This window comes from Miscanthus floridulus, chromosome 15 (assembly GCF_019320115.1).
Source record: "Miscanthus floridulus cultivar M001 chromosome 15, ASM1932011v1, whole genome shotgun sequence".
Classification (NCBI taxonomy): Eukaryota; Viridiplantae; Streptophyta; class Magnoliopsida; order Poales; family Poaceae; genus Miscanthus; species Miscanthus floridulus.
The window spans coordinates 15,808,148-15,824,722 of NC_089594.1; the positions used below are offsets into that span (position 1 = coordinate 15,808,148).

The 16,575-nt window shown below is 42.7% G+C and overlaps 1 protein-coding gene across 1 annotated transcript; it reads right to left on the reverse strand.

Moving 5' to 3' along the window:
* Positions 1–2,315: 2,315 nt before the first annotated feature.
* On the reverse strand, positions 2,316–15,656 carry LOC136507075 (uncharacterized). The gene is made up of 2 exons (XM_066501914.1): positions 15,265–15,656; positions 2,316–2,658 (listed from the first exon to the last, which is right to left on the reverse strand). The coding sequence occupies exons 1-2, from the start codon at positions 15,654–15,656 to the stop codon at positions 2,316–2,318; spliced, it is 735 nt and encodes a 244-aa protein (XP_066358011.1).
* Positions 15,657–16,575: the final 919 nt, after the last annotated feature.

Consider the following 16,575-nt stretch of genomic DNA (forward strand, 5'->3'; position numbering starts at 1 on the left):
TAATAACAATAACAATTGCATGCCTTAGTTCCAACGTTGGTCAAAATTAAAACATATAATTGTCCTTTACATTAATTCTACATCACCGTTGGGCAGAAATAGAATTAATGCAAGACAAAACATCATAATATTGCCATTAATCAACGTTGGTCAGAATAATAACAATATTATAATCAATTAAAACATATCCATTTTCAAAATTAAATTCTTCCGTTGGTTCAAAATTAATAATGAAAATAACATCTTTAAATATGCAGCGGAAAATAATTCAATTTAGTGAATTTTACCCACAGAAAAATTCTCTTTTCTATTTTCTTTAAGCCATTTATTCAATTTCCAGGAAATAAATATTTAGTGGAAATGGAAAAAACAAAAAACTGATTCATTTGAGCACTGTTGATTCGGCCCAGCCGGCAAAATGGCCCGGCCCAACTTCTCTCCGCGCGCGCTGCCCGCACCCAGGCCGCAACTTGGGCCTGGGCCGGCAACGTGCGCCTGCCTGGGCCGATCGCTGGGCCACTCAATCTGAGCCGTCTGTGCCGATCCGACGGCCGAGCGGCGATATCGCACGAATGAAAATGCCGCCGCGGCTGGCCGACCCGAAAACCCTAGCTCATTCGACACTTTGCTCTCTCTCTCTCTCTCTCTCTCTCTCTCTCTCTCTCTCTCTTCGCCGCTCTTTCTTCTCTCCTCAGCACAGCAGCACCGAGCGAGCAACCGAGAGCGACGACGGTGGAGCGGGCAGCCATGGCGCCGTCGCTGGCTCCCTCGCCGGCGTGCGCGCTCCCCAGCGGGTGAGCGTGCCGCCGTCGAGCGGCCTGGCCACGGCGCCTCTTTGGCCGGAGCCCGGCGAGCAACGCCCCCAGCTCGGCCTTCTTCTCCCCGCGCGCCGGCGAGACAGCAGCGCTGCGCAGCGGCAAGGTAGGTCTCCCCTTCCCCAACATCGATCTCTTTGATTTGCTTCTCTTTTTCTGTTCTTGGATTCAACCGATTGGGGATGGGGATCGAAGTTAGGGTTAGGGTTTCACTGTTGTTCTTTTTCCCGAATTGATTGCGGGTTTTAGGGTTTAGTTTAGACGTGAAAACCGAGCCCTCCTTCTTCTTTCTTTCACCCAGTTAGGGTTAGGGTTCAACCGAACCCTCTGTTTTTGTTAGACCTGCACTGGATCTAACCTTCTAATCGGTTTACCCGTTCTAGATCTAAAAATCCTAGAAACCGATGGCTCTAGTACCATTGTTCGAATCTGTGGATCGTACTAGGGATAGATCCGAGGGGCTACTTGCTGTTGAATAGTATCACGAAACCTAGAACATCTACTAGAGCATGTAGAACGAGAGAAAGAGAGGAAAGGGAGAAGGTGTTGAACCTGACACCGCAGAGGGGGAGGGTTCAGTGGATGCCATGGAGTCGATGTCTACGCTAGGGCAGCGACGGTCGGTGAAGACAGCTTCAGAGATACGCGGTGGTGACCGGCGGTGAAGACAGTGTCGATGGAGCGGGTGGCGCGGGTGGTAGCTTCCCGTCACTGGCTGCGCCCCTCTCTGGTCGGATTAGGGTTTAGATGTCGGTGGGGAGCTCGGCTCAGGTCAACCTCATGATAAGAGCCGCCGGCCCCCACCTCTTTTTATAGCGCAGTGTGACAGGGGCCCTCCAGCCATGGTGGGCTGGGCGCCCCCGATCAGGACCCGAATCAAAGGCCCAACTGGGCCGTTGGGTCCAGTTAGGATTAGAGATCAATCTAACAGACACCACACACTTAGAATATATAGGTGGATCACACAAAGACATGATAGTACAACTACTTAGGGGGTTAGGGTAGCTGTTGATCTTGGACAAATTAAACACAGGCTGCTTGTAAATTATTGAACCACCCCTTTGCTTCCTGCCTAGTTCTTCACCACCACCTCCTCGTCGTCGTCCGTGACCTCCTTTTCGTCATAGGCTAGCCAATATATAGCACGGTACTGAGCGATGAGGGCTTGCTAATATGCGAGGTTCTTAGCATTGATGACCTTGTTAATGGCATACATTTGGCGGTATTCCTCGGGACACTTGGCCATCTCCTCGTCAAAGAGTTCTTTCATCATGTCAAGATTTTCAATTCAATAATATAATCGATGTAAGCATCGGGCATAATTAGCCTGACCACCTTCTTCTTCTTCTTCTTGTCCACAGCAGGCACCTGCGTGGTCTTCTTCCTCTTCAACCAGCGATCCAACGCCCCCGGGACAAGCTTCTCCCTCCATAGACGCTCCGCCTCCCATAACTCCTCCCTCATCTTCAGCATCTCACCCTCCTTGAACAAGCTATCACCCTACGCCCCCGGGACAAGCTTCTCCCTCCATAGACGCTCCGCCTCCCATAACTCCTCCCTCATCTTCAGCATCTCACCCTCCTTGAACAAGCTATCACCCTCCTTCTTCTTGAGAGCGGTAGCGTCGTCCTCCGATGGGCTGGCCTCCTTCTTCTTCAGTTCATGGTCATGGTAGGCATCGGCCTCCGACGACATGCTGGTGGCCTCCTTCCTCTTCATCCCGGCCCTGGCCCCGGTCGGCTGGGCCTCCGCTGTGGGCTTGGTCGCCAATAAACCGCCGGCCAAATCAACCATCGCCTCGTTCCTCTCCATCTTGATGTCGCCGGCCCTAACCCCTTCCGTCCTGCAGTCGAAACAGATTAACAGACAGAAGGCCGTGAATAATTAAGGAAGCGAGGAGGCGGAGGAAACTGGATACGGCCGGGTGCGAGTGCGATACGAATACGGGTCAGGGTTTACAATACCGGTAAGAAAAAAATTTCGGTCCCCAGCGATAAATACGAAATTTCGGAAATTTCGAAAATATCGGTTCAAATTTAAATAAATTTAAATTGAGTTTTAAACAAATTTGGCATCATTTCACTAGAAAAACTCTATAATCCATCATCCATCATAAATTTATATAACATCGACGAAATAACATAATATATCATAGAAGTAGAGCCGCGGTAATACAGTGTGCTGACGGTGGGCGAGCTGCATATACTAGTGCCGTCCAATGTGTGAGTGAGAAAATTAAATAAATTTGAAGAAATTTAGAGCTTTGATAAGACTAGATGATATGAAGGGTCATTTTAGCGTGGTTTGGTGTAATTTTAGAGTGAAAGATGAATTTAACCGAAAAATTTTGACTGATAAAAAAAAAATTTCAGACCTCAACGAAAAAGGCGATATTTCGGAAATTTCGGCGATATTTCGCCGAAATTGTAAACCCTGATACGGGTGCGTGTATTGGCAGTATCAGGACGTACGCGTACGTGGGGGGAGTTTGCTGCATGAAACACGTCACAAGCAAGGCCCGTTGCTGCCAGACACGGGCTCCGTTCTTGACAGGCAGTCGCATGCGGCATGCACGATTGCTTTTTTTTTTTGTAATATAACTTATTATACTTGGAATTAATATATTGCCTGTACGTATGTACTATGAGTCTAATTTCAACTGGTAGCATTGGGCATTGGCCTCAGTCGGTTAGAGTCATAGCGTTCGTGTGGTGGCCACGACGTCGCCCACGATCTGCTGCACTCGTGCGCTCCTGCGTGCACAGTTTTGTAATCGGTATATGTATTCTTCAGAGAGCAATACAAACAGTTGTTGGCTCCTATTCCTCTCGTCTACATGGTATCTCAGTTAGCGCAGACTGATCCTGCCTTCTCTGCTCCTAATACTTAGTAGCTGAGTTGCCATGCATTTCTTATCATTTATGCTTTTGCTTTCAGTGACTAAATAGAAAATTGTTCACTGCTAGACAGACTACAAAAAAAATCACTAGACAGCAAAATAAAGGGGTATTATAAACCCATGTCTCTATTATCAAGCACGCTTACAGATAGGGGCCTCTTCTAATCATTTCCCCTTCCCTCTTTGGTTGTGTAAACTGTATCTACAGATCTCCCCCATCGCGGTACCTACAAAGCAAGGGAGCATGGGAGGACCATGCATATAGAAGACTACAGGACCTATATATCGCTGCTACAGAATTAAACATCACTGTCGGCCTCGTCACTGCCGGATTTGAAGAAACCGACAGTGATAGTCCATCACTGCCGGTTTTTTGCTAAAACCGACAGTAATAGGATCAACCGACACTGATATTCGGGTCTTCACTGTCGGTTCATATCACAGTCGGTTTTAGCCAAGAACCAACAGTGATATTAGGTCATCACTACCGATTTTAGCGAAGAACCGACACTGATACTATCACTGTCAGTTCGTGGCTTGAACCGACAGTGATATGCTGCAAGAAAACTTCATAAGTTTCTCCTATGATGTCCGATGGAGACGAACTTTATATCAAAGTTGTAGTACTTAACGAGATCCACAACTTTGTAGTTTAAAATTTTTTAATTTGAGATCGTTTAGATGTCCAAATATTTTCATTTGAAATCATCTATCTAATGAAAATTATGTTTATTTCTAAAATTAAAATTTTAAATTTTTCAAACGACCTCGGATGGAGAAACGTCCAAAACAAAAGTTGCAGATCTCAAAAAGTTATGCAACTTTGTAGTTGATAACTTTTTCATTTGAAATCATTTACTACTCTAAAATACTGTTTGAAATTAAATTTTGAATTTATTGAAGAACTCTGATTTCTCTTTTTAATCTCTGGCTAAAACTTGTAACTAGTCTTTCTCCATCATACTAACTTCAAATTTGATGATTTTTTTCCTAAAAAATTCTAAAATCATGCTCTATCAATTTATTTTGTTCTTACATCTATTATTTTATCCATATTTTCATGTGACTATGTTTTATCTATTTAAATTTTGAATTTCAAAAAATGGCAGCTTCAAACGTCATTTTGGAACCCTAAGTGATTTCAGCTGAAAAAATCATAAACATAAAAGTTGTAGAACTTATTAAGATCTATAATTTTTATTTTGGTTATTTCTTCATCCGATAAAGTGGTAGTGACATTGTTCACAAAATTTACATATCTCTCTTATACTATAACAGGGATATGTAACATTTGTGAACAATATTACTACCACTATGTCGGATGAATAAATGATCGAATGATTAAAATAAAATTTGTACATTTTAGAAAGTTATGAAACTCTGTAGTTGATAACTTTTTGATTTGAAATCATCTATAAAGGAAAATTACGTTTGAATTTCTAAAATTTGAAATTTAAATTTTATAAACGATCTCGGATGGAGAAACTACCAAAATAAAAGTTGTAGATCCCAAAAAGTTATAAAACTTTATAGTTGACAACTTTTTCATTTGAAATCATCTTGTCAAGAAAACTACGTTTGAATTTACAAAAATTTGGAATTTGAATTTTATAAACGACCTCGGATGGACAAACAACAAAAATTAAAGTTGTAGATCCCAAAAAGCTATGAAACTTTGTAGTTGATAACTTTTCGATTTGAAATCATTTTGTCATGGAAAACTACGTTTGAATTTCTTAAATTTAAAATTTAAATTTTGTAAATGACATCAGATGGAGAAACTACCAAAATGAAAGTTGTAGATCTCAAAAAGTTATAAAACTTTGTAGTTGACAACTTTTTTATTTGAATTCGTTTATGGTCCCAAATACTCATTTTAAAATCAGATGAACATAAAATGGTTAGGACGTCATTCGGACACAATCAACTTGTAGGTGGAGTGGTTAGGGGCTGAAGACACGAAGCAGGAGGTTAGGGGTTTGAGCGCCGGTGATCGCAAAGCGTGTGTTTTTCGTGACTTGTGACTTATGATGCGCGACCGTATGGCTGTCCAATAGGGCCTTTCCCGAAATTAAAAAAAAAATCGTTATTTTTTCTGTTTGTTTTTTAGATTTCCTAAAAACCACATCAGTGTCGGTTCATAAGAACCGGTAGTGATGTCAACCCCACATCACTGTCGGTATGCCACTGCCGGATCAAAATCCGACAGTGAAGGGGGATTTTGAACCGACAGTGATGTCGAAAACTAGGGTAGTGTATAAAAAACTGGAAATGAATAACTGTATAACTCCCCACTACCTAGTCACCTCATCAATAGAAGCTACAAATCCACAGGTTGCAGACGAATCAAACCCCCAAAAGATGGAAATCACACAGAAGCTGGTTGCCATAGTTAGAGACGTGAAGTGCAACTGGAGGCGTGAAGCCAGTGTGCGATGGCACTGGGCCATGAATTGCTATTGTTAATGGACCGGGTAAAAGCAAAAGGGAAAAGGATCTTAAGAATCCCAACCCTAACCCTAATCGGGTGAAACAACAGTGAACAGAAAGGGGAAAGGATCTCAAGAACCTAACCCTAACCCGCGCAAACAGCTCGGGGAAGAAGAAAAAGAAGGGCCCTCGGCACTGGAACCCTAATCCTAACTGGGTTAAAGAAAGGAGGAAAAGAAAAGGTTTCAGCCTTCGATGAACAGAGCCGAACCCTATATCAGAAAAGAAATCAAAGAAAAGAAAAGAAATAAAAAAGGAGAGAAAACCGAATCGGCCGAATCGAATCGAAAAATGACACCCTAACCCTAGATCCCCTTTTCGGGTGAACAAGCGAAAAGAAAAGAAAGAAGTGGGATTCGGCCTAGACCCGCTCAGATCCGAAGGGGAAGAAGAAAAGGAACCCTAGATTCAAACCCTAATTCCCCACATCGTTTCGGAAAAGAGAAGAACTCAATCCAAATCGAAAAGAAAACGGGATGGGAATGGAGAAAGGGAAGAGGGAGTGGAAAGAGATCTCGCCGTGCACCGGGCGAACCGTTTCGCCGGCGAGGGAGAAGAAGACCGAGCCGGGAAGTTTTTCGCCGAGCTCGGCCAAGGGGGCGCCGTGGCCAGGCCGCTCGACGGCGGCGCGCTCACCCGCTGGGGAACGTGCACGCCGGCGAGGGGGCCGACGACGGCGCCGTGGCTGGCCGCTCCACCGTTGTCGCTCTCGCTCGCTTCGCTCGCTCTCGGTCGTTGTTGCGCTGCGCTGAGAAGAGGTGAGGTAGAGAGAGGAGAGATCGGCGAAGAAGAGAGAGAGAGAGAGCAACGAAAGGAATGAACACTAGGGTTTGCTGATCGCGGCCGAAGGAGGCTTTTATTCGGCCGAGATGAACGGATGGCTGTCGGATGAGATCTGACGGCGAGGGAAGCAAGGGCCGGCTTTCAGCCCAGGCGGGCGAGCGCGCCGCGGCACTTTGCCGGCCCAGGCCCAGGTTGCGGCCTGGGTGCGGCCTGCGCGCGCGCGGTGAGCTGGGCCGAGCTGGCTTTTGCCGGTTTTGGGCCGACAGAGGCAGATTGAGCCCAAGATCAAAGAAAAGTGAGAATTTGAATCAGTTTTTGTTTTTTCATTTTCCAGTAAAGATTTTATTTTCTGGAAAATGAATAAATGACTCAAAAGGAAAATAGAAAAGTAATTTTTCCCTGTGGGTAAAATTCAAGAAATTGAGCATACGTTTTCCGCTGCTAAAGAAAAAGTATATTCTCCAGTGATTTTGAACCGACATGATATTTAACTGGAGAAAAGAAAAGTTTTTCCAGTAAATGTTTATTTCCTGGAAATTGATTAATGGATTAAAGGAAAGAGAAAATACAAATTTTCCTTGTGGGTAAAATTCAAGAAAAGGAGAAGTTTTTCCACAGCTAGAGAAATTGTTTATTCTCTAGTTAATTTGTACCAACATGGTATTTAATTGGAGAAAAAGAGATTTTTTCCGCTGCTAAAGAAATATTGATTCTCCAATTATTTTGAACCAATGTGGTATTTAATTAGAGAAAAAGAGATTTGACATGATTATGATGTTGTTATTTTCTGACCAACGTTGTTAATAACAATATCGTAATTTTAATGATTTATGCATTAATTCTACTTCTGCCCAACGGTGATGTAGAATTAGTGTATAAGAAAAGTTGATAATTTTAATGATTTCTACATTAATTCTACTTCTATCCAACGGTGATGTAGAATTAGTGTATAAGAACAGTTGTAAAAGTTAATGATTTATGCATTAATTCTATTTCTGCCCAACGATGATGTAGAATTAGTGTATAAGAATAGTTGTATGTTTTGATTTTGACCAACGTTGGAATCAAGGCATGCAAATGGTGTTAATTTTATGTTAAGAAAAGTTTTGACCTGGTTTTCATATTGTCTAAGGTGGACTGGGTAGTCACCTCACCGTGTTCCACTGAGATTGTGGCACCGTGAGGGAGACAAAAGAGAATGATGCCACTTGGGCAACTAAAGAAAGGGATTTTGAATCCCAAAAGATGTCCTTTGACTGTTGAACATAGGAAGTGTGTCACTGTCAACAAGAAATGTTTGGCTGTGATAAAGAACATGATTGAACCTGCAATTGTGGGCTCAATCCCAGAGTATGACATGGTCACCGAGTACCTCGATAGAATAAAGAGTTAGTTCACTGGCTCTTCAAAGACATATGCTACCCAGCTGATAAAGCAGCTGGTGACAGAGTGTTACTCTAATAATGGTGGCATAAGAGAGCTCACGATGCGTTGTCGAAATTATGGCACTATCGTTCAGGCTATATTTTGAGGGGGAGAATAGAAAGACAAGTTAAGAATGATATTCTTCCTCCATTAGAGCTCTCAGATTAAGAACAATGCATGGAATGCATAAAAGGAAAGTATGTAAAGAAGATTAAGAAAGATGACAAACGAAGCGTAGGAATTTTACAGATTATTCACACAGACATCTGTGGTCAACTTTCCTGTAAAGAGTGTGGATGGTTATGATCCGTTCATAACATTCACAGATGATTACTCCCATTATGGCTATATTTATCAATCAAAGAAAGAACAGAAGCATTGGATAAATTTAAGATATTAAAGATTAAGATAGTCAGGTCTGACCGTGGGGGAGTACTATGGTCGGCATACCCTAAAAGAATGGCATAGTAGCCCAGTATTCTATACCGGGTGAACCTCAGCAGAATAGAGTAGCTAAAAGAATCAATCATACCCTGATAGATATGGTGGGCAGTATGATAAGTTACTCCACCTTATAGTTGAGCCTGTGGATGGAGGCGTTAAAAACGGCCATTCATATTCTCAATAAAGTATCAAGAAAGTCGGTGCCCAAAACACCGTATGAGTTGTGGACAGAAAGAGTACCCTCACTAAACACTTGAGTGTGTGGGGGAGCCCTGCTGAGGCTAAAGTATTTAACCCAAACATTGGGAAACTGGATCCTAAAATAGTAAGTTGCCATTTCATTGGCTACAAAGAAAAGTCAAAAGGTTTTCGTTTCTACTATCCAGAGTGACATACAAAGTTTGTGGAAACGAGACACGCTGTTTTCCTAGAGGATGAAAAGATGAGGGGGAGCATGGTAGCTCGAGAAATTGACCTTGAAGTGAAGCGGGTGTATGCGCCCACTCTAATGATTCATGAGCCAATTTTTTTCACTACATGCTATCGTTGCACCGACAGTGCAAGATACTATGGTGTCAGCACCTGTTGTTATTCCACCTGTGGCAACAATGAATGAAAATCAGGAACCTGTTCTTCAGGATCCTATAGAACCTATTGCCACACATGAGGGGGAGCGACAATAGCCTCAAACAGAAGATGTGCCAAATGTGGAGGCCCCTAGAAGGTCTGAAAGAGTTAGTAAATTAGCTATTCCTGCTGATTATGAAGTGTACAACACTAAGAAATTTGAAATGGAGGATGATCCCACCTCATTTGAAGAAGCCATGAGAAGTGATCATTCATCAAAGTGGCTTGAGGCCATGGAAGATGAAATGAAATCGATGAATGTCAATAAAGTTTGGGATTTAGAAATAATTCCTAAAGGAGTCAAAACAGTAGGCTATAATTGGGTCTACAAGACTAAACATGACTCTCAAGGGAATATAGAGACATATAAAGTGTGACTTGTGGCAAAAGGCTTTATGCAAAGAGAAGGGATTGATTACAATGAGACCTTTTCTCCAGTCTCATGTAAAGTTTCCTTCAGAATCATAATGGCATTAGTGGCACATTACGATTGAGAATTACATCAGATGGATGTAAAGATGACATTTCTCAACGGAGACTTGGAGGAAAATGTTTACATGGCACAACCGAAAGGTTTTGTTATGGAAGAAAAAGAACGAATGGGATGCCGCCTAAAGAAATCCATTTATGGATTAAAGCAAGCTTCAAGACAGTGGTACTTGAAGTTTGATCAGTCAATAAAGAATTTTGGGTTTTAAAAGAGAATGTAGAGGACAATTGTGTCTATGCAAAGTTTAAGAATGGGAAGTTTATCTTCCTTGTCCTGTATGTGGATGATATCTTACTTGCTAGTAGTGATGTCAGTCTACTACAGGAGACAAAGAAGTTTTGTCCTCAAAACTTGATATGAAAGATCTTGACGAAGCCTCGTTCGTTCTAGGGATCGAGATTCACCGAGATAGAAGAAAAAGGGTATATTGACTGTCACAAAAGGCATACATGGAAAAGATCTTAAAGAAATTTAGTTTGCACAAATGTAGTCCCTCACCTGCTCCTATAGTCAAGGGCGACAGATATGGGGATTTTAAATGCCCCAGGAACCAATATGAGCTCAATCGATAAAGTGAAAGTGGTTCCACATGCTTCAGCTGTCGGAAGCTTGCAACATGCTCAAGTATGCACGCGCCCTGACTTGGCATTTGTTACCAGGTTTTACTTGGCAGATTCCAGAGCAATTCTGGAATAGAACACTGAAATTAGTAAAGAAAGTCTTGCATTATTTGCAAGGAACGAAAGGCCTCATGATGACATATAGAAGATCTGATTCACTCCACATGGTGGGATATTCAGATTCTGATTATGCGAGAGTGAATGCATATCCAGACGTTGATTTTCTATCATCTCACAAAGGGGAGCTATTTCATGGAAAAGCTCAATGCGAACCGTCAGTACATCGTCCACAATGTATGACAGTTTGTAGTGTGTTATGAGGTAGCGGGCAGGTGAACTAACTAAAGAAGTTCATATCCGGTTTGAAGGTGGTTGATGACATCTATAGACCACTAAAGTTATACTACGATTATAATCTGGAAGTAAAGGATGCTCACAACATAAGTCAAGTGGTGCTGCCAAACACATTGACATAGAGTATTATGTTGTGAAAGATAAAGTCCGGGATCAAGTCATAAATCTTGAGCATATAAGTACAGAAAGGATGCTCGCGGATCCGCTTATAAATGGCTTACCACCCAACATGTTCAGAGAACATGGTGTTCAGAGAACATGTAGCTAGCATGGGTTTAAGGGAAAGCCTAAAATTCCTGGACAAAAGAAGGCCCAAAGATAAGTATCTATTTCAGAATAGAGTAGTGAGTTGTAGCTGTTAAGTCTATCGGCAATGGACCGTGACGATGAGACATGCTCTATGAGCTAATCTGTAATGGAATGAACAAAAGTAAATGATATGAAAGTGAAAGATGGAATGAGATCAAGGTGGAGAATGTTAGATGATCTCCACCAATAGGCCCAACGGCCTATTGGGCCCTTGCCTCTGCTCCCTGATCGGGGGAGCCCAACCCTAATACGGTTGGTGGGCCCCTGTCGCACAGCACATATAAAAGGTAAGGAGGGGATCAGGGCTCGTCTAACGAGGTTCACTGGAGCCGCCATCCCATCTACAAAAAACCCTAATCCAATCAAAGGTCGTGCTGCTAGCGACGGGATGTGCCCCGCCACCGCGTCGCTCCCTCTGCAGGGTCTCCACAGCGCCACTAGTGATCGTCTCCACCGTGCTGCACGCCTTCTACACCGCGGCACCGGTGTCTCCTACGTTGCTGCGGTGCTACTGAGCCAGGGCGAGTAGAGAAGCCCTAAAGGAGAGGTCTACCCCGATCTACGGGTTACACAGAGAGGTACACTCATTTCGATCCTAACAGCTATCAGTCTGATAGAGCAGCACAACAATGCAATTGTTGCTGGCTTGCTGCAGACATGGATGGACACAACTACAACATCTGTCATGGACTTGATCAGCAAATTTCAGTATAGAGAAATGGCTTATAAAATTCTTTCTTTCTGAACATATGGACTGGCAGAATTCCTAATGTCATCACTCAAACAAAGTACAGCAAAAATGAGGTTCTGGAAGCAGAAAATTATACCCGATAACCTTAATTTTCGACAAAAATATACAGGAAAAAGTCTATATCACCCCCCTGAGGTTTGGAGAGGTGTCCACTTAACCCCCAAAGTATAAAACCAGGTATTGAACACATAAAATTTGCAAAACCCCCAAAAAGTCTATATCACCTCAGGGGGGTGATATTGATTTTTTCTAAAATATACAGTAACTGAATCAATCATTCTGATTTGTGTCAGACAATAACAAATTTCAATTTGTTCATTACTCCATCCAGATTCTTAGGCATGTCCCATCAAGATTAACAAAAGATTTATGAACGAAACACTAGAAACATGTCCTGTGGTGATGAAACAACAGATAACCACCCATATTCTGCTATGTTTGCGGGGGCTATTACATATTTGATGTGGAAAACATCAACCATGCATTGACTTCTTCGATCGTAAAGCCAAATTGAGGACTGAACTGAGAATTGGGTCACAACCATAGCAGTATGAAAGAATTGGCACCACCACAGCATTATGAAAGAAAACAAAGATGCTTATGGCAAAAACCGCAAAACTTCTAGCACATGGAAAAAAACCATGGCACCACCACAGCAGTTGAACCAGCGGCGGCAGGGGATGGAATGGCCATGGACCACCGCGAGGTGGAGAGCAATGAACAAGGCCTCCGATAACACACGCCGCCAGCACCGGCTCTTCCTGCTCCACTTCTAGCACACCATGCTTTTAAGAACGTAAGAGAACTCACTTGAAAGCCTATTCAAAACTTACTATGCATGTTTTTTCCTTCACAGCCTATTCACAGCATATATGAGCTTGCACACCTTTTATAACCAAGTATTAATGGGGTAGGAGAAACAGTACCTCATCAACCTCAGTAGTTGCACTCCAAGTCATCCTTATAAAAGGGGGTATTATAAACCCATGTCTTTATTTTGAGAGTATGTAGCATTCTCAAGCGGGCTTATAGATAGGTGTTAGATCCAGAGATCACCTAGAGTAGCATCTAGTCGGGTTGTTCTTTGCATTTGGGATGAACAAGTAGATAACCTAATGAACCGTACTACAGAGTGATAGAGAGAGGAGAGTAGATGGGAGTGTACAGACCATCGGAGGGCGCCGTCGAGGAGGATCCAGCCATCTCGTTCGGTCGGTGATGTTCTGCGCACGGGCAACGATGGTCGGAGAAGAGCTGGTGAAGTCTAGCGACGCGGTGGGGTGCAGTGAAGCCGACGGTGATGACAGTGGCGTCTTCCCATCGCTGGCTGCGCGCCCTTACTAGATCGGACTTAGGGTTTGTTGGTGGGGCGGATTGGCTCACGGTGAACCTCGTACGATCAGCTACCGGCCCCCACCACTTTATATAGCGCAGTGCGATGGGGGCCCACCAACCATGTAGGGTTGGGCGCCCCCGATCAGGGCGCGTGACCAAGGCCCAATAGGCCGTTGGGCTTATTGGCTGGGAGATCATTCCAACATTCTCCCCCTTGATCTCACACTATTACTTTTATCTTTAAACTTTAAACTTCAATCCTTTTCTCCTTACTCATTTCTTCACAGATGATGCATAGAGCATGTTTCATCATCACGGTCAATCGCCGATAGATTTAACAGCTACAATGCACGTCTCTGATCTGAAATAGATACTTTAACTTTTGGGCCCTTTATAGTCCAGGAATCATAGGCTTTCCCTTAAACCCATGCTAGCTACATGTTCTCTGAACACGTTGGGTGGTAAGCCTTTTGTAAGCGGATCCGCGGGCATCTTTTCGGTACTTATATGCTCAAGACTTATCATTTGATCCCGGACTCTATCCTTCACAACATAATACTTTATGTCAATGTGTTTGGCAGCACCACTTGACCTATTGTTGTGAGCATACTGTACTGCTGGATTATTATCGCAGTATAACTTCAGTGGTCTATAGATGTCATCAACCACTTTCAAACCGGGTATGAACTTCTTTAGCCAGTTCACCTGCCCCGTTGCCTCATAACACGCTACAAATTCGGCATACATTGTGGACGATGTAGTGACGGTTTGCTTTGAGCTTTTCCATGAAATAGCTCCCCCTGCGAGAGTGAACACATATCCAGACGTGGATTTTCTATTATCTCCCGCATAATCAGAATCTGAATATCGCACTATATGGAGTGAATCAGATCTTCTATACGTCATCATGAGGCCTTTTGTTCCTTGCAAATAACGCAAGACTTTCTTTACCAATTTCCAGTGTTCTATTCTAGGATTGCTCTGGAATCTGCCAAATAACCTGGTAACAAATGCCAAGTCAGGGCGCGTGCATACTTGAGCATATTGCAAGCTTCCGACAGCTGAAGCATATGGAACCACTTTCATTTGATCGATCTCATATTGGTTCCTGGGGCATTGAAAATCCCCATATCTATCGCCCTTGACTATAGGAGCAGGTGAGGGACTACATTTGTGCATACTGAATTTCTTTAAGATCTTTTCAATGTATGCCCTTTGTAACAGTCCTAATACCCCTTTACTTCTATCTCGGTGAATCTCGATCCCTAGAACGAACGAAGCTTCAACAAGATCTTTCATATCAAACTTTGAGGACAAAAACTTCTTTGTCTCCAGTAGTAGACTGACATCACTACTAGCAAGTAAGATATCATCCACATACAGGACAAAGAAGATAAACTTCCCATTCTTAAACTTTGTATAGACACAATTGTCCTCAACATTCTCTTTAAACCCAAAATTCTTTATTGTGTGGTCAAACTTCAAGTACCACTGTCTTGAAGCTTGTTTTAATCCATAAATGGATTTCTTTAGGCGGCATCCCATTCGTTCTTTTCCTTCCATGATAAAACCTTTCGGTTGTGCCATGTAGACATTTTCCTCTAAGTCTCCATTAAGAAATGTCGTCTTTACATCCATCTGATGTAATTCTAGACCATAATGTGCCACTAATGCCATTATGATTCTAAAGGAATCTTTACATGAGACTGGAGAAAATGTCTCATTGTAATCAATCCATTCTCTTTGCGTAAAGCCTTTTGCCACAAGTCGGGCTTTATATCTCTATATTCCCTTGAGAGTCAAGTTTTGTCTTGTAGACCCATTTACAGCCTACTGTTTTGGCTCCTTTAGGAATTATCTCTAAATCCCAAACTTTATTGGCATTCATTGATTTCATTTCATCTTCCATGGCCTCAAGCCACTTTGATGAATGATCACTTCTCATAGCTTCTTCAAATGAGGTGGGATCATCCTCCATTTGAAACTCTTCAGTATTATAGATTTCATAATCATTAGAAATAGCTGATCTTCTAACTCTTTGAGACCTTCTAAGGGCCTCCACATTTGGCACATTTACTGTTTGAGGCTGTTGTTGCTCCCCCTCATGTGTGGCAATAGGGTCTGTAGGATTTTGAACCATGGGTTCCTCATCCTCATTTGTTGTTGCCATAGGAGGAATAACAACAGGTGCTGGCACCACAACATCTTGAGTTGTAGGTGTAGCAGCAGCAGGTAGCTCAAAAAATGGCTCCTGAACCATCGGAGTGGGTGCATACACCCGTTTCTCCTCAAGATTAATTTCTCGAGCTACCATGCTCCCCCTTATCATTTCATCCTCTAGGAAGACAGCGTGTCTCGTTTCCACAAACTTGGTATGTCTATCTAGACAGTAGAAACGAAAACATTTTGACTTTTCTGGGTAGCCAATGAAATGGCAACTTACTGTTTTGGGATCTAACTTCCTAATGTTTGGGTTAAATACTTTAGCCTCAGCAGGACTCCCCCACACTCGTAAGTGTTTTAGTGAGGGTACTCTTCCTGCCCACAATTCATACGGTGTTTTGGGCACCGACTTACTTGGTACTCTATTGAGAATATGAATGACGGTTTTTAACGCCTCCATCCACAGGCTCAATGGTAAGGTGGAGTAACTTATCATACTACGCACCATATCAATCAGGGTACAGTTACGCCTTTCAGCTACTCCATTCTGCTGAGGTTCGCCCGGTGTTGAATACTGGGCGACTATACCATTCTCCTGTAAGAACCTTGCAAAAGGTCCAGGAACTTGTCCATATGGGGTATGCCGACCGTAGTACTCCCCCCCACGGTCAGACCTGACTATCTTAATCTTTAAATCATGCTGATTTTCAACTTCTGCTTTAAATATTTTGAATTTATCCAACGCTTTTGTTCTTTCTTTAATTGGATAAATGTAGCCAAAACGAGAGTAATCGTCTGTGAATGTTATGAATGAATCATAACCTTCCACACTTTTCACAGGAAAAGGACCACATATGTCTATGTGAATTATCTCTAAAATTCTTGTGCTTCGTTTGGCATCCTTTTTAATTTTCCTTACATACTTTCCTTTTATGCAATCTCTACATTGTTCTAAATCTGAGAGCTCTAATGGAGGAAGAATATCATTCTTAACTAGTCTTTCTATTCTCCCCCTCGAAATATGGCCTAAACGACAGTGCCATAATTTCGACAACGCATCGTGAGCTCTC

Bases quoted from the DNA above. Each gene is read 5' to 3' on its own strand.
- LOC136507075 (XM_066501914.1), bottom strand. From the start codon at position 15,656: ATGGTAGCTCGAGAAATTAATCTTGAGGAGAAACGGGTGTATGCACCC. The intron at 2,659-15,264 runs GTGGCTTGAGGC...TTTCGACTGCAG, and splicing joins AGAAGTGATCATTCATCAAA to GACGGAAGGGGTTAGGGCCG.